Source organism: Siniperca chuatsi, linkage group LG12 (genome assembly GCF_020085105.1).
Source record: "Siniperca chuatsi isolate FFG_IHB_CAS linkage group LG12, ASM2008510v1, whole genome shotgun sequence".
NCBI lineage: Eukaryota > Metazoa > Chordata > Actinopteri > Centrarchiformes > Sinipercidae > Siniperca > Siniperca chuatsi.
This window is the reverse complement of record NC_058053.1, coordinates 1,621,812-1,643,299: the sequence shown is the minus strand read 5'-3', so window position 1 is coordinate 1,643,299 and position 21,488 is coordinate 1,621,812. Positions and strand designations below refer to the sequence as shown.

Here is a 21,488-nt window from a genome sequence, read left to right as displayed (position 1 = left end):
CATCTTGTCGCACCCTCTTCTTCTCCAAATGCATGGAAACATGCATGAATTTGCATTTTCTTTTGCCAATTTTCTGAAAATTCGGTTAAAATTTTCATTACATTTGGATGGAAACCTGACTTGTGAAACTAAGATGATCCTTATCCTAGTAGGCATTCATTGCAACCCAAACCCCAGGGACCAACGGATGTCTCTAGCTCAGTGTCCTCTTGATTGCTGCCCTCTGCACGCTGTTTCCTATTGTAAATGCAAGGTATTATTGATTGATCTAAACTGATCATTGCATCAGCTTTGCTTCAACCACAGCAGAATAGAAAGACTGTATGTGTATTCAGTACTATGCAGTTAAGCCAAATGTCCTCAAGTGCTCACCCCATGTGCATTTTATTGTAAGCCATATCCTCTACAGTCTGAATTTCAGGAAACTTTAGCTTCCATTTTACCTTACATCTGAGTGAAGACAACATCATAGTAAGTTTCAATAGGACTAAGGCTTTCATAGTAATAACAAACCTCAACACCTCAACTGATGATTTCAGAGACAGATGATGAGAAAAGAATTGGAAGAAGTAGGTGGTAAGAAGGAAAGAAGAGGTGGGAGGTTTTCTCTCTTTTGTCACGATCGCACTGGAAGTAGTAAAAGAGGAAGATGTAGGTGAAGGGATATGATTATGTGTGGAAAAGGTAGCATGCTAGGTACGTTTTGAAGAGATGAGTTTTCAGCCTTGAGAGAATGGGGAGTGACTCTACGGTGCTGATGGGAGTAAGAAGGTCAATCCACTTTTGGAAATGAGGGGGAGAAGAGGCCGGGAGAAGCAGCAAAGTGAAAGCTAAGTAGTCGGGCCGTGGCTTGAATAGCATTCCTTCTTTCTCCATGCTGTGAGATCATCCTCTCAGAGGTGATGGAGATTAGTTTTGGAATGGTGATGGGGTGAGGAGGTATTTCAGACACTTTACGCTGCAATCCAATTTTTTTTTTCCCCTCTAAAATTGCAATGCAGTGGTCACATTCAATTTCAAAAGCACCAGTGCCCAAGCCGCAGCTTACAGAAAGTCTTTAAATAATGCCATCACACACACAGTGCCATTGCATTTCACATCCTCCTCCACTCCCTCTAATATGAAATGGTCACATGGATGGTACAATGGTTCCATGAAAGCCATCACCCTTAAATCCAGCCTGGTTTTCCATTCATATGAAAATCAACTTGCAGGTACTTGACAGTTGCTTGAAATAGTTAAACTACCACTGTGAACATACATTTGTTGCCAAAAGTACATTACTGTTGCCAAGGCACCATTACCATCTAGCTGCCCCAGGGCCCCAGACCCCCAAGCCCCAGGTTCCATATCACCTGGTTGTATGTCTTTTGGTTAATTGCTAACTTGTTTAGGAATTTGCACCTAAGATGGGTCCTTCATTATTACCTAATGTTGTGCGTCAAAATCTAGTTTTAAAGAAATAGCTCGACTGACAAGAGTTAGATGAAGCAGACAGTTAGCTTAGACCAAAACCAACACTCTAACTAACAAGCATTGTGTGTCTTTCCAAAGCCTGATATATCTTATTCATCTGTGCCACAGAGCTCCATTGCTGTCCAAAAACTATTAAAACACATCAATGAGCCACACTGTTGCACTGGGTGACATGTTCACACACACTGTGTTCATGGTAATGAAGGAACTTAGCTTAGCAAAAAGACTGGAAACAGGGAGACAGGTTCTGTCAGAAGTAAACATAAAAATCTGCCTATCAACACCTCTAAAGCTCACAAATTAGTTATATTTCGTATGTTAAATTCGTACAATCTGAAATATAGAAACAGGTTTTATGGCTAGTGATGCATTGAAACTATTACTCTCCAAATAGTGACTTGTCGTGACTATGAGGATGCCAGGCTAAAACTGTTAGAATAAATGGTTAGAATAAAAAACAAGGAACAGAACAAACATCAGACAGCTTGAATGTTAATATGTGCTGGTGTCTGCCTTTGTGTCTTGGTCTATCATTGGTGTCAGATGGAAAAAATCTTATATTGCTAAAATGTCATCTTTCCAGGAAGTCAGAAAACAGTTTTGATTTCTGCTTGATGGCTCTGCATTTTAGGGTTTCAAAATCAAATTCAAAAGAGTTTTCTCAATGTAACGAATATCTCACCCCTGCAACAAAAACACAAAAAGCTCCAAAACAGCAACAGCAATGTGAGTTTCTTGTGTTTGTGTGTTTCACCACTGGGACAGCAGCAGAGCAGTGAACTTCAAACAGTGTAGTGAGTCCTCGGGGGTCCATTATGGTGGGACTGATATGGTTCTAATGATGCTGGTGTGACTCTGGCAACAATGGTAGCTGAGCAGTTCAAGGCAAGGAGAGACCCATGACAACAGGATGACTGACAGCTACCGGGTCGTCGCGGACAGCAGGAGGGAGGGATTCCTGCACCGATGCACCCCTTGATTTGTTGGCAGTGAGCTTGATTGACATGTGATGGTGACATGGCTTCAGCTCAGCTCATTTCATCGTCCCACCCTCAGCTGGTAGAGCCATGAGATCAGACAGGTTAAACTGTCTTTAAAACCTAAAAGTTAGATTAATATGTTAAAGGGTCAGTTTCCTCAAAGTAAGAAAAAACATATTTTCTCACTTACCTCAAATGGTATCTAGCGGTGCAGATAGTTTTATTTTTTTAAGCTATATTTCTGTTTGTGGTGCTCAAAGAATCCTAAATGGCCTTTTAAAAAATCAACAGCAATATGTATTTCCAGAATCAACAACTTCTCAGACCTCACTGTTTTTAATTGGAACTACTTTCTACTTACGGAATGGAGCAGTTCGAGGCCGTTCTGAGCACAACAATGACAGCATTGGTCATTTGTTCAAATGCCTGAAACGACCTGTGTTTACCTATGTTGTGTGAGAGTTTCTCAGAATCAAAGGCGAAATAACATTGTGATTTTATAGCTTTGTTATTATACCTAAAACTTAACTAATATGAGTTAGTACATAGTACACATTTAGCCACTACTACTAGTAACAGATGATCACACAGCTCCATGTTCCAACCAACCGGTTAGAACATACAGAAGGTGCTGTATTGACGAACATCATTATCTAAACATTTACGAAACCTTCTTGTAGAATTTCACTCTGTCAGACACGTGTGACATTCAAATTGTATGACTTGTATAAGTCTGAGAATAGAAGGAAGAGTGATGATGATTTTTGGTTGTGATCAAAATTACAGAAACGTGGGGCAATCAAGGAGAAATTTTAAAAAAACAGGCTGGGGAGAGGTAAAGCCAGTGGAAGAGGCATAGTGAAGGGATTTACTGATTTCAAAGCTTCTTCTTTTGTTCCTTTTTCTACACGTAACACTGTGAGCCACACATGATAACACCTTCCATTCATCCACACAAAGGAGAGGGGTGGAGCTTGCTGTCTGTACAATACCAGAGCAGAGTATCAGATGAGGGAGGCTCTCCATGCAGGGAATGGAAAGACATTTTTGAGAAGTGTGTGTTCATGTGTGGTTGGGCTGCTCTCCCATTAGCCGAAGGTGTTGGCTGCATTTCCATACCTCTGCGGCATGTCAAGAAGGTCACCACCCAAACTTTCATGCGTAAGGACAGTGGCATTTGTTATGGTCCAGCACCTTGTACTGAAACTGAAACTCTCTGTTTGGTATGTATGGATTATAGCGTTTCATATACAGTACATCACCAGGACACTGAGAACTAAAAGAAGTACTGTTTAACTTATTTAACGCTGAGATAAACCTGAGCTAAATTCCTCACTCACCATTAAGGGACGGTCCTCTTAAGTAAGTAGCAATAAGCCTGGTGATACACTATATTTTTCTTGTTGTCAACAAATCTCATAAAAAGACCAAACAGACAATGAATGGATCCTACTAACAAGTATTATCTGTGTATCCAGAGCCTGATATGTCTGGTTCCTCTGTGCCATAGAGCTGCATTGTTGTCCAGAAACTATTAAAAACACGTCCCTTCATTACCATGAACATGGGCACTGTATTCATAAAAATATAGAATAACAGCAGCCTTATCATCAAACTTAGAGAAGGAAATTGCATTGTACATTGCTCAGTTATGAGACTACTTGAAAAGCTCTTTACATTAACTTTTTGACCTTGTTGAAACAGTAAATTTGATGTCAGATCTCAGGACGTGTTATGTCCAAACCGAGCCAGTAATGCTACTTTTAAATGGAAGTCTCTATTTATATTTAAAGCTGCACTAATGAATGTTTTTATATTACTGTAACAGTGAATCAAATAACTACGTTTAATGTGAAAGGAATCACTCGTAGTGATGAGCCCACAGAGAATTCTCATCACCTGACTGCAGCTCCACTCAGCTATATGTTTCGCCGCTCTCATCAACCTCGTTTCTAGCCTCAGCAGGAAGCTGTTTTCAGCTCTAATAATCTACCTGCCCAGCACCAAACTTCAGACGAAATTAGCAACTAGCTGGCCAAAAAGTGGAGCATTTAGTGCTTGGTGGAGACCAAAACAGAGTTTAAAGCCAAGCGAACACTGGGCACATTCAACAGGTGGACCCAAACACCACTCCAAACGAATACTAATATTGTTCTGTATCTGCTGGATGTGTAAATTGCTAACGAATTTATCGTAACAACTTCATAAGGTGATAATATGTCAATGCTGTGTTCTGAGCTGCTGACACCAAGTTTCCAAACAACAATGAACGCAGCCTTAGAGATGCAACACACTATCATCAGTCCTTCTAAAAGCTACTTGTGATGGTTTAGCTGTGTTTGAATTGTGCTTCTCTAATGTTACCTTTTTAAAGAGACATTTGACTGACATATGTGCAATATGAGCAGCCTGAGGACCACAAGCAGTTTATTTCTTCATGTAAAATCCTCATTGATATGACGAATATTTCCCATGTGAGCACACCCGCAAGTGGAATCCATATTCCTGGATGAGTCACGCAGCAGGAATCAAGAGTTTCTGTGTGGATTATCTTCTTAATGTAAGATGTTGATGCACCCTTATGACTTATTTGTTTACTCCCTCCACATATCAGAAACTAGGGTGGAATTCCACATTCACATGACACATCCGTTTGCATGACTGAGTGCTTATCTGTGCAGATGAGTCCAGTGTTTCTCTCACATTGCTTCTGTCTGCCCACAACTGCTGCAGAGGAGCATCAAACGCAGGGTGCATCTCGGATCACAGGAATTTTCTTCAGTGGTCGACATGAGTACATAGTATTTTGAAGTTGTTTGGCTGGTATGCAAAAAGAGTGCAGCATTCTCAGTTGTAGAAAAGGTTTCAGTCGTAGTCATCTGGACACTGTTTTCAGAATCAAGACGTTTCGGCTCCCATCCGGAAGTTATTCTCAATTGTGTCCAGATGACTACAACTGAAACCTTTTCTACGATAGAACACTCCTGGACGAATGAGGGACTACACAGCATTCTCAGTTGTTTTGTTCGTTTGTTTTTTCTATACCCCCAAAACAAGATATGTACAGTATGCCAGCACACACAGGTGTGCATCCGAAGCAGCCTCCAGAGAGATTTCATCCTGCTCAAACTCAAACCAAAGTCCCAGCGGTTGTGTTTCTACCAAAGACAGTCACCGTTGACACAGGAACCTCCTGGGCATTTAAGCCACTGGCCGTCAGGTTCTGAACAATGTCAAATTACAGACATGTGGAGAGAGGTTAAAGACCTAAAAACCTGACTACTCCCCAGTGATAAACTCTTCAGCCTCCTCAAAACGAAAAACCCATTAAACACCCGCAACGCCTCGTCGCCTCTCTACAGCACTCTGCCGTCCAAGGCATGAAAGCGAGGGAGATAAAACGGAAACATTAAATAGGAAAAACATCAGAAAGTTCCCCCCCCCCCCTGCCTCCCACTCCTCTTCCTCATCAAAGTGTGTGAGCGAGATGCGAGGAGATGACGGACCACCGTGAGAGAGCGAGCGATGGGAGGCTCACAATTTGTTTTCTCTTTTTGTTTCCTGCTTTTTTTCATCTTGGATTCTCAGGCAGTTTTTTTTCTAATAAACAGTCAAGAGCTGAGCCATGAAGATATTTTCATTTTCAACTGCAGCCTCATAAACAGAGGGCTGTGAAGACAATGTGGTTAGAAATGATGAATATATAGCCAGTGGCTTTAATATCTTTAATACTCGCCGCGGATGTGGCAAAGAATAGAACAGTGCATTAGATAATGATGAAAAAGAAGAAAAAAGATGGTGAGTACTTTTCGACTCTGAGGTTTAGCGCTCCATTAGGAATTTTTAACTGCAATGCACTTTTCCTTGCTGAGAGTTAGATGAGGAGGTCGATGTCACTCTCATACCCGTACAGTAAATGTGAAACTTTAGCCAGCACTTAGTTAGCTTAACTTAGCACAACGACTGCAAAATGGGAAACAGCTAGTTAATCCGTACAAAAAGTGTATGAATAAAACAAACAAGATATAACGGGCTATATAGTGTTAAATAGGCAAATGTTGTCACCTTGGATGACGTGCCGTGTTGTCCGACGTCAGGAAGGTGTGGGGAGGCTGTTTGGCAAGCCGACAAGCACTTTGCTGAATCATACTGGCTGCTTTACACAGGTTCTATATCTCAGAGGGCTATTGTGATTGCATGATACTGTCTGGTGTTTCTGTTGGTTCCTTGTGGCTGTTTTTGGGTGGCACGAGGTTCAAGGTTCAATTTATTCATCCATAAAATCATGGAAATTACAGTGCTCCCATCCTAATCAACCAAAGCTGATTACAGCCACATTAGCAGCAACCGGACGAGTGGTATGGCCGAGTTAAAAACCAGGCCTGATAGCTTGATACCGCCAGCCGTGTTGCAAGGTTTTAATCTCAAATTCAGTGGTTCTATCTATTTCAGAAAGCAAATACAGACCCAGTGACCTAGTGTTGATGCTAAAATAAAGCCAAGACTCTGACCGCCCTAATCTAGACTTGGCCAAGAATGCTGGCTAGCTGGCTGCTTGGCTGTCACAGCTATAATCTTGCCTGTTGCTTGAGATCCAGGCTTTCAGACTTTTTGGCTGAACAGAGAGTTATGGTGGTGAGCTGATGGGCTATAAGAGCTGAGTTGGTGGCTGGCTGGCTGGCACTAGCTAGCTATAGTGGAAGGGATGTCTGGCCTGCTATGGCTGTGTCTTTGCCTGGCTATATTTTGGCAGGTTCTCCTCATGACTCACTGACAGCATGGCTGGTTATACAGGCTAGTTGCCTGGATAACTTGGCCGACAAAACAACAAGACTGACTCACCGGCTTAGTGACAAGTTGGCCCTGTGCTGGTTCTGTTTCAGAGAGCAACCATCATCCCACTGATAGGAAACAGGATCCCTTAATCACTGCCTCCATATTACATCAACAAAGAGTGGGCCACACTACACACAGCAGACACACCTTCACTACTCTGTGTCATCGATACTCATTGTGTTGTAAGTCTACATTAATCCCTTGTGTTGTACAATACGTGGTCAAAACTATGTGGACACCACCGTCCACTTCCTTTGGTCTGAGGCTGTTTTAATAGTTTTTGCTAGGCCCCTTAGTTTCAATTAAGGAAAATCTACTGATTCTACTGATTTTTCATATCAATTTCAATTTACTCATTATGGGGAGTACTACTCAGCATGTTAGAACATTATAATGTTTTGATGATGACTACACATTTTCAATGGAAAACCTGTGTTAGAAACTAGTGATCTGCACGGACTTAGACCCAAACCCTACATTTTTTGGGCATAGTTTTGTCTTGTCTATCATTGAGTAGACAGGAAATGGAGAATAACTTGCAACAAAGGTCCCCAGGTGGACTCAAACCGGGGACGTTGTGGTTAATAGTCAACATTTTTCATCTCAGGCTATCACACAGGCGCCTATACGTGTGTCTCTAAGACTCTGACTGGTGCTGCCAAATTTGAGCCCTGAATTTGACCCAAGACCCAAGACCCAAGACCCAACCCTTTCATTTCATCTATAAATCGCCCACTCTTCCCACTGGGCATTGCACATCTAAATATGAGTGAAACACATGACACATATGGACAGATGATTGGCATAGTCAAAGAGAGAAAGAGAGAAATTACATTTAAAAATAACCAAATCCAACCCCCCCCCCCAAAAAAACACAGCCTAAAATCCAACATTTTGTTGGGACCCATCAGGTTTGAGGTAGGTAGCAGAACCCTATTACAAACTTGGGGCATGGTGTTTTAAAGACAGGATATTTGGGTATTCACCACACAGGATGAAATTAAATGAAAATGGGAAGTCTTTTTGGAGGCTTGACCCCATTTTAGGGAATAAAAGTCAGGCTGTCTCAGCTCCATCAATTTTCTTTTTTAAAATCTGTTTCTCACAAGTCCCCCAACTTTATGGAACTGCAATACTAAATTGCTGCAGTATCTCGTTAATGCTACAGCATACAATGATAATTTAGACAATAGTGCGCTTCCAAAATTGTGGCAGCAGTTTGAGGAATGCCCTCTACTGTCTCAACATGACAATGCCCAAAGCAGCTCCACAAAGAAATGGGTTTTCCCAGTTTTTTGTGGAAGAACTTGATTGGCCCTGCACAGAGCCCTGGCCTCAACACCTTTGGGATGAACTTGAGCTCTGACTGTGAGCCAGACCTGATCACCAACATCAGTGTTGGACCTCACTGATGCTCTTCCCTGCAGCCAGGTTCCAACATCTGGTGGAAATACTGAAACCAGAAGAGTGGAGGCTGTCATGGCAGCACATTATTGCCCATGGTTTTAGAATGAGATGTTCAATTATCACATATGGGTGTAATAGTTGGGTGTCCATATATATTTGACCACATGGTATATTTTCTCAAATAGAAAATTAAACTCTTTTAAAAAGTATATGTGCAAATGTGATTTCAAATATTGTCTGAAAATATATAAAATACCATGACAGCATGGCCACATTGGGACTGACGCGGTGGCCTGTATGAAGAGTGTCCCTGGGAGTGATTCTACACTGAGATTAATAACATCTAAAGTAAGTAAATGAAACTGTCATATCAACTCTTTTACTGTCAAGTTGTGTGAAACAATAAAAAATAGACATTATTTATTCATGCAGTATGAAAGCAGAACAACAAAGCAACACAGGCAGACAGCATGTCCATAGGAAAAACATTTTATTGAAAAACATTTTCAGTTTGTAACAGACTGGTGGAATGTGTGTCATTTATCCTCACTTTGAACTTGTTTTAAATTGTTGAATGTTAAAACCATTTTTCACAGCCTGGCCATCTCCTACTGCAAGGAAAGGGAGAGCAGGGCTACAGCCACCCGATAACCATGACATGACTAAAGAAATCCAGGGGTAGACAAAAAAACAATGCAAATATAATACTGTGTTACTTACAAACTGGACTGAAATTAAATCATAAACAGAACAAAAAAGAAAAAAGAAACTAATTCAATAAATATTTATGGTACACACTTATGGCACAAATATGCAGCAGTCGGTTTGGCAACTTTTCTCTCATTTTTTTTTAAACCAAATTACCATGGAAACAGTGCAAAAGGGGAGGGAGTGGGAGGACACGGGCTTTCCATCGAGCGCTAGCTAAAATACATAGCAAAAAATTCAAATTTTATACAAAACATCTTACTTTAAGAGTTTATAAAAAATGTTTTTATTGGGTTCTGGTCAATATTTACATAAGCTATTTACCAAAAAAGTAGTATGCTCTGTTTTACTGAAGTGTATTCCATTTTTTCTGTACTTTTTTCCCCCATTTACTTTCCTAAAAAGGTGAATAAGGCTATTGTAACAACCCAGGATCCATATACAATACAAACATTAATGTATTTACAGTTTCTTACCTACAGAAGTACGGTGCAAAATTACTGAGTCAAGTGACCAAGGGCTGACCATACGAGCAAGGCATTTTACAGAAGCCTGAGGTGCTTCTCCTAGCACGCGTGCTAACACTCTCACAGCATCGCTACGACATTTCATAACAGGTTGAACCGAACCTGGTCAACGTTGGGAGAGCGTTAGTCGAGCGGCAGCTAAGAAAAGGACGTCAGATTCAAAGAAACTAATAAGATTGTCATATTCTGCCGCAGACAGACAGCAACTAAACAGCCATTTCTGTGTTGTATGTGTGTGTCTTTTTTTCATCTTTTCTTAAATACCTGTTCAGGTGTGATATATATGCGTTTTAATGGTTTCATTTTTCACAGTTTACCTTTGTACTACGGCACATAGTTAAAACAGAAAAGGTTAAAATAATACTACAAATAATGCAGGAAATAAAACTAACAGCAGGTTTGTGTGACGTACTTTGCTAGTTTTGTGTCATTTGCTTGTTGTTACATCTTTCAGTGGTTAAGAACACTTTCCATAGGTGTTTTTTTTTCTCAGAATTGATTAAAAAAATAAATAAGAATTGCATATTTGCAGATTTTGTAGCCTCTTAGAGGCACAAACCTCAGATCATACAAGGCTTGGCTTTTCGGTGAAATTTGATGTTCTTTACGAGCAAATGACGATGTTGGTGATGGGCTGATACATGCTCGGGGGACAGCTTAGGTCACAATTATGATCCTAAGCCAAAGATATTAATGAATGTGAAGTCACTGAAATATAGACTTTCTCAACACGCGCACACACACACACGTACACACATGCACAGAGAACATGAAGGGTGTGTATGGGGAGAATCAGGGGCACTGGGTGTTCATGGGAACTATCCTTTGGGAGATGCTACACTGAGTGAGTGTGGGAGACACAGCTACTCTGCCCTTGTGTACACCAATGTGAGCTTTTTTGGGTCAGATAACTCTACTTCCATCGGGGCCGGGGCCCAGGCCGCCCTCCCCTGGTTCTCCTTCCCAGGACCGAGCCCTGTAGCTGTGGACGAGAGCTCGTGAAAATATGGGACTCAGTGGGCCGAGAGATATCAAATAATCAAAAACCTAGATTGCATAATGTGCACTTATACCATAATATATTAACATTACTTCTTCTTCTCATTACCGCCTGACAACACCTGTGCTCTATGTGTCTATCATAAATAAATTCTGCTTTTTATTTATTTATTTTTTTTCATCTTTGTAATGTCCTTTTTTTAAATGTACATCCATTTTGTACAAAAAAAAGAAGTAAATCAAAAACTCACACTATGGAAATGCTAATGGAGATTGAGAAACAGTGACAATGTAAGTAGATGTCCCTGTGCTTTTTTTTTGAGCAGGAATAGGAGAGCACCGGTCACGCTGATTTTGGGCCCTTAGGGCACCCTTCATCATCACTGGACCCCTAGGGGTAAACATTACAGTACCTAGAGCTGTTTCAGACAGCTATGCTAACCTCACCTAGATCTCGGGACTCTTCTTCACCTGATGCGAAAAAACGGCAGTAAGGCGAGTTGGATTTCTTATTGCCCCTAACACTTTCCCGTGTGAAAAGCCTGGGTTCTAGAGAAGTTGAGGCAAGCCCTCACATCTAAATCTGACGGGATACAGCTGCTCTCCCATCTCTAGCTATCACTGTGTCTCTCTCTGATGGCTGCGAAGAGTGGAGGTACCAAAAAAGGGTTAAAAGTGCTGCACTATGTATATGAAAGTCCTCCACTCTTCCCAGGAGCCACCTGGGCAGACCTGACATGCACCCTATTCCCTAGTGAGAGGGCGCAAAATTGAAAAAGTCCTCACTCCTTCTTTTCACGCTCCCGCCACTCCTAGCCACTGTTGGGTCGCTTGTGTTTGAACGTCACATGTGATATGACATGTCACTAAAGGAAAAGAAAACCGTCTATCTGCATTTACACCAGGATATGAAAACCAGATACGACCAAAAACAAGATCAGTAACTGTTGACAGTACAAAAAAAAATTTTTTTTTTTCAAGTAATATCTGAAAGTGATTTGTTGTAAAACATATCTGGGAATGAGGAGAAATGGTGCAATCCACACTTAAACCCAAACCCACATTACCCAGTGAGACAGTGTGTCTGTGCGTGTGGGTGAATGTGTGTATATGTGATGGTGAGCATGTGGGTGGCAGGGTGAATGGGTGATCTCTGTGAGTCAGTCAGGAAAGTCCCAGAGAGGATCGGTGTGAGAATCTCTCTCCTTTTTGCTCTTCCGGCTTATAAATCCACAGAGTCTCTCTGGCTAGTGAGCATCAAGGGAGGGCAGCCATTTTGTATGTTCATGGTCAGCCCATATCCTCCTTTACCTCTCCTCACTCGTTTTTGTCTCTTTCCCTCTCTTTTTCCAAGCAGTAGTCTCTCTTATGGTGAGGCCAAAAATTCCTTCCCCTCCTCTCATGCCAGGAAACCTTCATGTCCATACATCTGTCTGTCCGTCCATCCAAGAAAAAGAAAAAACACGCTGTGCATCTGTCTAACTTTCTGATCCCATAACACTCAGTTCCCCCAAAATGATGGCCGCAGTGCACAAAACAAAACAGGGAGCAACATTGGGGAAAGACGGGGTCCTCTCTATTTTCCAAGAGCCCCAGAGACCAGCAGCAGTGGAAGAAGTAGCCTTCTCTCCGGCCCCCCACCCATCCCATCCGCACCGACTGTGACCAAACCAGACTGACAAGGTATCAGCAAAACTTTGATAAAGAAAAAAATAGTGACAAAACATCAGAGGAGAGGAGGAGAAGTCGACAGAGTGAGAGAGACAGAGAGAGAAAGAGCAAGAGTGTTTGCGGGAGTGCTGGCGGTGCCAGCTGAAACCAAAAACCCGCTCTGCCCGGATTGTTGCAGTTCATCTCCAGTTCCACCTCAGACTTTATAATAGATGTTGGCCGGGCTCTGAGGCGGCATCTCCTGAACTATGTAGACCGGGTGGCCGTAGTCGCCGCTGACCTTCTCGTAGTGCGGGCAGAAGACGCTGTCAGCAGTCCTGAGCGGGATGATGATGTCGCTGGGCTCCGAGCCGTTATTGTTCCCACTGCCTCCGCTCCGTTTGGGCGTGGCCAGGGTGCTTAGAGACAGAGTGGCTGCGTGCTGCGGCGAGTGCTTGCGATGCCGCCGCCGGTACTTGAGTAGCAGCAGGACCAGCATGATGATGATGATGATAAAAATGACGCTGCCTGAAGCGATGCCAACGAAGATGGCCACCTCGGAGCCGATGACGCTGGAGGACTTTCCACCGTTGTCGTTCTCATTGCTTTCTCTGGGCGCTACACCTGGAAGACGGAGGGAAGCAGAAGTGAGTAAAATGACAAAATGAGCCCCGTGTTTGCAGGCTTATTTTTCCTCTAGAAGTCAAGCTGAAATTATATACGTGAAAACCTGTCACTTCCATCATCGAAAAAAGTCTGAGTTTGCAAGGTCGGATATGCTCAAAACAAACTAGTTTGAACGACATGCCATCTGACCGCATCTGAAGGCAAAATGGTTTATACCTGTTCCAAATGGCCACACTTATAGGCAGAGTGGAAAGCCTGCCATTACAGAGAAAGGTGAGAGGCGGTAATTATCCAAATGGGGATAAGAGCATACACTTTTGGACAATCTTTCCTCAAAGGCATTCATGGTGTTGCACTTGGTTGTGCACACGAAAAGTGAGTAAAGTCATTGTGTCAAAAATAAAAAATTATCTTGAGAGAGAAGCTCAAATCCGGGCCAATCACTGTGTGAAGTGGGCGTGATTTTGGGATTGTCAAAAATGTAACATGAGGAAGGTGTAGGGAGTCTCAGGTGCTATTCCAGGATTCAAAAAACACTTCGATTTAAGCTTACTGATGCCTTTAAAGGAACGGAAGGGAAGTAGAAGCAGTGTTTTAGCAGTGTGTCTTTTCCTGCCTTTCCCTTTCATTCTTCACAATCTTTTCATCATGTCACAGTAAAGGTGTAGGAAACAGGCCAGCAGCACAGTGGCTGAGAGTGAAGCCTGCCTCTAGGAGGCTTTTGTATAAAAGTCACATTCGATCGATGGCTATTCAAATTCAGCCGGTGAAGACTGCAACCTTGAAACTAGGGCAAGCGCAGCCTGATAGAAGATACAATGGCTGGGGTAGATACAGGCAAATGGCACTTAGATAAATTGCATTTTGAAAGACATAAAAAGTAACTTCATTTTCTAACTAACAGCCCCAGAGGGAAGAAAATAAGAAAGAAATTTTTTATTTCATCATGAGACATCAATTATGAAAGCAAAACTGTTCTCTGACTCCCAGCAATGGACATTCTGGTTCACGTCCAACACTCAAGGGCCGGTGTGTTCTGTTCTCCCCGGGACAGGAGCATGTTCCCTGAGCAGGCAGGATTACGGTGTTTCCCTGTGCCGCTGTTCTCCTGAGGGTCTAAAAGTGCTTTTGCTGTGATAGGGGAGTGGATACGGGATGGCAGGCAGCCCAAAGCAAGGACCCTTTCGTTGTTTTACAAGGGGATTATGCTGCCTCAGACGCTCTGCCCATAGCACTCTGACGCCCATATGCTCCTGCTAGCGGCCGGGATGGAGAGATTAGACATAAAAAAGCATGAGAGAGGACAGGAAAATGGAGAGAGCAAGATGCTGATGTCTGCAGAGAACGGTGCCAGCGTGGATTTACGGGCGGGACGGCAGATTCGCATGCTCAACGTCGGACGGCTTTGGGTGTGAAAACAGAAAGTGTCAGGTGAGGCCACGCCCTCAGTGAACCAGGACACAGGGGGAAGGACTGGATTTACTTTATATAGGTCAGCTTGTTTTTGTTCTTGGGCCTTTCCTGTTTCTTTTTTCTGAGCACAGCTCGCTGAGGAAATTGCCGTTCCGATTTTTGTCTTGGGAGATTTTGAACTGCGATATAATAGCAGAGATAAGAGTGGTGTGCGTGTAGCCGCACGTCTGTCTGAGCTGTGATTAGGTACAGAAACAAGTGTGTGTCTGTACTAAGAACAGGTCGTTAAAAAGATGGCAGACAGCGATCAGATCATTTTCCTGAAAATGTCACTTAAGCAGCAGGTTAAGGCTGGAATGAGGCCAGCCTGGAGATACCTTATAAGTCCTTGAGAGGCCAGAGATGCCTATCAGTTTTATGGGCAACATTCAATTACTGGCTGATGAATCGCTGACCTTTCTTTCCTTCACTTTCACACACACCTCAGTGACTCGCACAAATACACACGCGCTTACTTAGCGCTATCTGCTCTTAGCTGGCCGAACAATCGTCTGCCCAAATGCCAAATTGTTTCGATAAATTCTCCACTAAATTACCACTTTCCCAGGATTTAAGCTGCAAACAGGTGATCTCACCTGGTTTCTCCAGCACATCGTTGGGGTTGTAGGTCTCCTTTCCATCTGAATGCTTGGGAGAGTAGGGTACTCTGGTGGGGTTGTCTTTTGGTGAAATAGGGTCAGAGGGATCTGAAAAAATGCAGATAAGATGCACAGGAATTAATGGGGAATTCTGTTTTACACTAGTGTGTGTCTTTGTTGTTAATGCTCATGTTAAGGGATAGGATTTTCAATTCAATGCAATTTATTTATATAGCGCCAATTCATAACAGCAGTTATCTCATTGCACTGGATCAGATCAGATTTCTTTCAGGTCAGTCAGGTGGGTATCTTCGTCCCGGTTGTCATGTGTAGGTTAACTGCTGGTGTTTTTTCTTAGTAACAAACCTGTGACTGTCAGGATGTATTCCTCTGCAGTGGTTCAAGTACAAAAATCTGAATTTTGGAAGATACCAACTTCATTTGTCTAACTCGTCATTTGTCTAACTCCTTGGGCCTCATATTGGCTTCAGCTGAACCTAAGAATGCATTTTTGCATGGAATGGGTATTATGGATTTTGCCCCCCATCAATATAGTCACACTTGGCTTCAAGACATGGACAGGAGAAGCAATTAGAGCAATTGATAACTCTTTCAATGTGCATACGGGCGTGTGAGTAGCTAAGATAGATATCCTTTAATCAATCATTGATTAATTCATACAATCTTAAAAAGACATTTCCTCCCAGCTTCCTTGAGCACCAAAAATGCATCTCAGAAGAAAATTTGGAAAATCTGAACCTTTAAATGCTTCACCAGTGTACCTAGCAATTCATCGTGCAGCCAAATTTTCCTCGACTTCTTCAACCAGATCCACATGAAAGCAAACCGTTTGTGTGGATATGGCTCGTCATGACCCAGATATTACCGCAGTCAACCAGGTTGTTTTTGGTTCTGCAGTGGGTCCATTTGGTTCTAAATGCTGTCTGTCAGCATATCTGTTGTTTCTTCTAATGCTGAGTAGACTCCAAAACAGTCTAATTGGTAGAGTAATTCATTGAGCATCTGCTGTTATAATCACTAGTACTATCAAGTTGAACGTGAAGCTCGACACTACCGAAATCACACTTAAAAGTACATTTAATTTAATAACTCCACTGATTTGTAAGCAACTCTTTCTCAACACTGGAGCTGATTCTCAGTACTATTAAGCAGCAGAACCCATTTACAGGCCTCTTCAGCATCTGTTCTTTTCTTCCTCATAGTGCAGCAGCTTCGATTAATTCCCTGACCTTCAGCGATTCTCAGTTGTGCTGAAGCTGGTGTTGATGAGAGAGCCAACCCCAGGAAATGACCACTCTGGCAGCCGGGCAACTGATTTATGAATAATTATCGCTATAATTAAAAATAGGGTCAGATCGGTCTGGTGCGACTATGTGTGGGGCTTACTGTGCATGTTTGCTTCAAATGAAGTGTGTAGAAAGCCCACTCGGGGACAGTGGGTGTGTAGGAGTCTCACATAGGGGGTCATAACTCAAGAGCATTATGTGTTCATCTAAACTAGATTTGCATGTGTAGAAAGCCTTCTAGTTGAAAGAGTGTAGAGCAGATGCTTCCAGTGCATGTGTGCGTGCAAGCATACGCAATTGTGTGTGAATGTGTGTGTATGTTTCAGTGCATTAGGAGTTCCGCTAGATTACATCTCCTGCCCCCTCGCAGCCCCAGGTGTCATGGAGACGATGGAGCTGTATGCTGCACAGCCTCCTGTGACCTTATTAGGGCATTTTCATTTTTTTGCACAATGTACGAGCGCTGCATTGTGGCTGCCTGCTCATGCCTGCAGGCGCTCACGACCGTAATTCAATAATACAATACTCACTTTGTCCCACTTTCATGATTATCTTCATGGACTTGGTCTTGCACACTCCCCCCTCCTGGTTGTCGATGCCCTCCATGGTGCCATTAGATGTAGCTACAGCAGACAAAGAGAGAGGAACAAGGTTAGAATTAGCTGTCACTGCAAGCATCTGGTACAGAAAAGATGTGATGGGGAAACTGTGTTGCCATATCTGCCTTGAGCCTATCTCGGAAAAACAGCCAGTTCCCAGAGACAACATAGGCACTGAAAGCCTTCCGCTGAGGAAAGATATGAGTCATACCCCCTTTAATAAAATCACAATTCACCCGTTCATCACCTCAGTCACTCTGCTCCAGTAGAATATTTCACATCCCCAAAGTCAATTAGCTTGAGTAATTGTGACTGTAATATCTCTAACTGTGCTGATGGGCCTCGTGAAGGAGGCCGTTAAGGGAGGAGAGGAGAGGGGAGAGACTGAGAGAGGGAAACAACCATGACTGCTATGACAGCGGCCATCTTGGCAAGCCGCGGGAAATTCAGCGGCTTATCGTGCATTAGCGCTAACGACACTCCAGAGAGTGGTAGCCAGTTATTAAAGAACACACTTTTGGATTTTAAAAGCCCTCAAATGCTCAGATCTAAAAGCCAAACTTGCTGCCAGGCTTAAGAAGAAGGAGAGATCTGCTGACAACATGAAAACAAATATTCAGGGACGTAAATAGGAGGGGATGAGAAATGGTTTTTAAAAAATAGGGCACTTTTCCAGGAGAGGCAGTGAAATTAAGGAAACAGAGGGAGGTGATAAATACCTAAATGGCCCTTAGATGATAAGAGCTTAAAGGATCTAAAAAAACATTTAAACACAGGAGAAAACAGAAGTGCACCGCTAAACACTGTTTTCAGGGACGGCAGCAGATGTTGGGAGAGGAATCTAGAGGGGCGGTGCAAGACGTCCCACATGTGACAGGAGGAACAAACCAGGCTCTGTTAGCAGATGTTGTAAGGGCCTTTTAAAAATGGAAACTGCACTTTGATAAAAGAAATCTCTACTTGTGTCAAACTTGTACAGATGTTGCCCACACACAGACAAACTGAAAAAGCCAAAGCAAGCTGTCCTGCCAAAGCTCAATCAGCTGGATGCTTTCAAGCCCATTAGCCGCTGCTCCGCCTCTCTGCTCATCTGCGTTTATCTGTGCTGCCCCTGGAGGCTGCTGGGCAGAACTGCAGCTAGCTTGGATCATGAGTGGGACAGGGGACAGGCGGGGCGGGGGGGGTAGTAGGGCTTGTGGTCTATCAGGTCAGTAACACAGAGGCTAACGAGCTGCCAAAGCTTAGCAGCTTGGCTTCCCGCCAGCGTGCAGTGGCCCGCATTCACTATGACTGCCCCCACCACACTGACCCACATCCCCTCCCTTCTGCTTCCTCTCCAGCCTCTCCTCCTCTTTCCCCTCCCTTGAACAACACCCCATCATCCCCAGTTTCCTCCTCTCTAGGGCGGCCACCTTGCAGGCGCTAGCTTCTTCCCTTAACCCTTTACCCCTGAACGCACTCACCACCCCTCCCCGTCGCCACCTCAACATGTGCTCCTTTCATTCCTGCTGCACGCAAAGCTTTTCCATCAATTGCAAGGGAATTGAAAGGCAGGTGCTTCGGTCAGAACCCGATTGAAATAGCTTTTAAAAATTAAGCTCTGCATAGTCTGCCACTTTCTCTTTCTCCTCCTCCCAGTTGTCCCTTTTCTCTTTTTTTCCTTCCTTTTCCGCCCTCCCAGCTACCAATCATTTTGATCCGAATCCCCTTGCTTCAATAAGACGGTGATGGGAGCGGACACAAAGAGCATGTTAACAAGGACTCCCTCCCTCCCTCCCTCCTTCCCACCCTCCATCTCGCCTCCTCTCTCCCCCTGTCTCCTTCTCTAGCTGACCTATGGCTTTCCAGTGGAGACCGAAAAGCACATTACACACAAAGCTCCTTAAAGGCTTGTGCTCCTGTGCCAGTGTGTGTATGAGTGTACGCGTATGTGAGTGTGTGTGTTCATTTCATAAACCTGTTAGCACGACACACATGAATTTTGCAATTCTTCAGGATGTCGTTAACCATCTTACCACTGTTTACTTTGAGTGACTGGCACGATGACAGTGTTGTGTTTGAGGCATGGCGTATGTGCGATGCTGAGGTGCATGTGCGCTCAAAACCACTTGTGCCTGAGAGGTCACAGTTCTCAGGGTGTGGAGGGCAGTGGACTGCACAGAAGGTGTATTTAGGTCTCATCTGCCACACATATTATCCTTTCCCTCTTTCCCTTTGCCCTATTACATCATTTAACACAGCCATCTACAGTGAAGACAAAAAAGCATCCTCCTTGTCAAGCCTCCAAAAACATCTTTTTAAAACTTGCAACATTTCCTTGACATTTAAAAGAAATCAGAAAAAATCCTTCAACCTAGAGTCATTTTAAACTTTAAATCCTTCTTCCCCTTTAAATGTGGAGTAAAACACACACTGACTATGCCAAGGCTGCAGTCCAGGCAAGCCTGACTTGGATTTAAACAGAATGTGATTGTTGAATCGGCTAAGGCTGGCTGAATGACTTGGCCCTCCTCTGCCTGGCCAGACAAGGCCAGGCTGGACTGGCTGACAGACTAGACGGCTAGAGTTAACCAGCTAATCTGAAATGCTGAGGGAACACGTTAGGGGAGGGGGGTTGGGATAGACCTGGTTCATACAAGACCCTCACAAATGGATTTAGTCACCAACTACCGCTGGCATTACAGCACCCAGATAAGACTCACAGAGAGGCAGGGGGAAAAGGGAGAGAGGTAGAGGAGTACAAGACAGAAAAAGGAGAAAACATTGTGAGAAATATTTAGCCCACTTCAGCTTGCGTGTGACCTTCTGCAGGGACCCAGAGAGAAACAATGAGAGCGAAAGAAGAAGCAAAAAGGAGAAAAAAGTCTGATTTCTCCATCTTGACTGTGAATTACAGAGTCTATTTTCTCACTGCTTTCGAACTGGCGATGTGGTTAAGATGGGTTCTTGGGCTGAAAAAGACTGGTCCCATACACACACACAATCACATAGTCACATACACACACGAATGCAAAAACTGCCTCTGCAACAGGGGAAAAGGCCATCATGAAAAATCACTCGTCGGCTGTGACACAGTACCGCTGGAGACCAAAGTGACAGCTTGAGTGGGTCTGTAAAAACATGTTCCAGCACACACACACACCTTCAACCACACACAAGTCCCAAAAAATGGTGGAAGTGTGTCAAAGAAGTATCCTCTCTTTGAGTGTCTGCCTGTGTCTGGGTGTTAGAGCCACCTGTGAAATTAATGCCAGCATACAATGAGCATGCAGCCCTCCAACCACAATCCCACCCCTGCGTCGTAAACACACCACAAGTCGCCCCAGCCCCCACCCGTCCTCACCCTGCTAACTTCATTTTCTCCTGTTTATCAAATCAGAGAGTGGAAAATCACCCTGTGTTTAACGAGACAGTCAATTGTGAGCTGCAATCCAGATAAAGACTGTGAGCTCTTAACTCACTTTCCCACTGCCTCTTAAGTTAACTAGCAAACAGTAAGAAAACCCTCCAATAGTACAGACAGATACTGCAGACCTGTGCTAGCATTAAGAGCTAGCTTTAGAGTAGCATGTAAGCCTAGTAGTTTAGCTAACCTAACATTCAAATAGGGGTGTTAGTGGTTAATAGCATTTTTGTAATTTTGATTAGCTGTAATATTTTAGTTTCATTTGAAATTATTTAGGTCAGTTTAATGTCCTTTTTTTTATGACATTTCAGATTTAAGATTTGAGCATTTTTACAAATGCTTTACATAACTCTGAGTGAATGTGTTGTCCAGTAAGAAGAGCCTTGTTAAGCTTGAAAAACACTTTGAAAGCTGCTAAGCTAAAATTGCCAAATTCTGTGGGTATAATTAATACACAATGCATTGCCGAAAGACAAAGCTGGCCCTCTCATAAATAGTGGATCAGAGCAAAGGCATGGCAACAAGAGACTGAAGAGGCATCTCAGAAAGACAGAAGGAAAGTGTATTACAGACAGCGAGAGAATGAATGGATGGATGGACAGAATGAGGATGTGTCCCAGAAAGACAGAAAGAGAAGAAGAAGAGAGACAAAGGCATCTATGATCTAAACGCAGAGCGTAATTGCCATCCGTCAGGTTCCCGCGGAGCGTGAAGCCATCATCACGGTGCTGGGGTTATGGGTTGGTTAATAACCGTCACCACCGTTGGCTCTAATCGCCTGTGACAGGGGGCGCCTTCGCATTTAGGGACCCCGGCGACCCTCCGAAACTGGCTGGGGCAAAGCTGGGTCACCCAAATACCCAAAGCCGTATAATAACCACCACTACAACCACCACTGCTCTCTGTCAAAAACAC

At 43.4% G+C, this 21,488-nt stretch overlaps 1 protein-coding gene across 3 annotated transcripts in view; it reads right to left on the bottom strand.

Moving 5' to 3' along the window:
- Window positions 1–9,172: 9,172 nt before the first annotated feature.
- efnb2a (ephrin-B2a) overlaps window positions 9,173–21,488 on the bottom strand; it is a 28,710-nt gene continuing 16,394 nt past the window's right edge. For all 3 annotated transcript variants that reach the window (XM_044216832.1, XM_044216831.1, XM_044216833.1), the window contains 3 exons: window positions 17,099–17,191; window positions 15,259–15,369; window positions 9,173–13,207 (listed from right to left, as the gene is read on the bottom strand). In XM_044216832.1, the coding sequence (XP_044072767.1) occupies window positions 12,801–13,207; window positions 15,259–15,369; window positions 17,099–17,191 (611 nt within the window). In that variant the 3' untranslated portion in view covers window positions 9,173–12,800. The remainder of the gene's footprint in view (window positions 13,208–15,258; window positions 15,370–17,098; window positions 17,192–21,488) is intronic.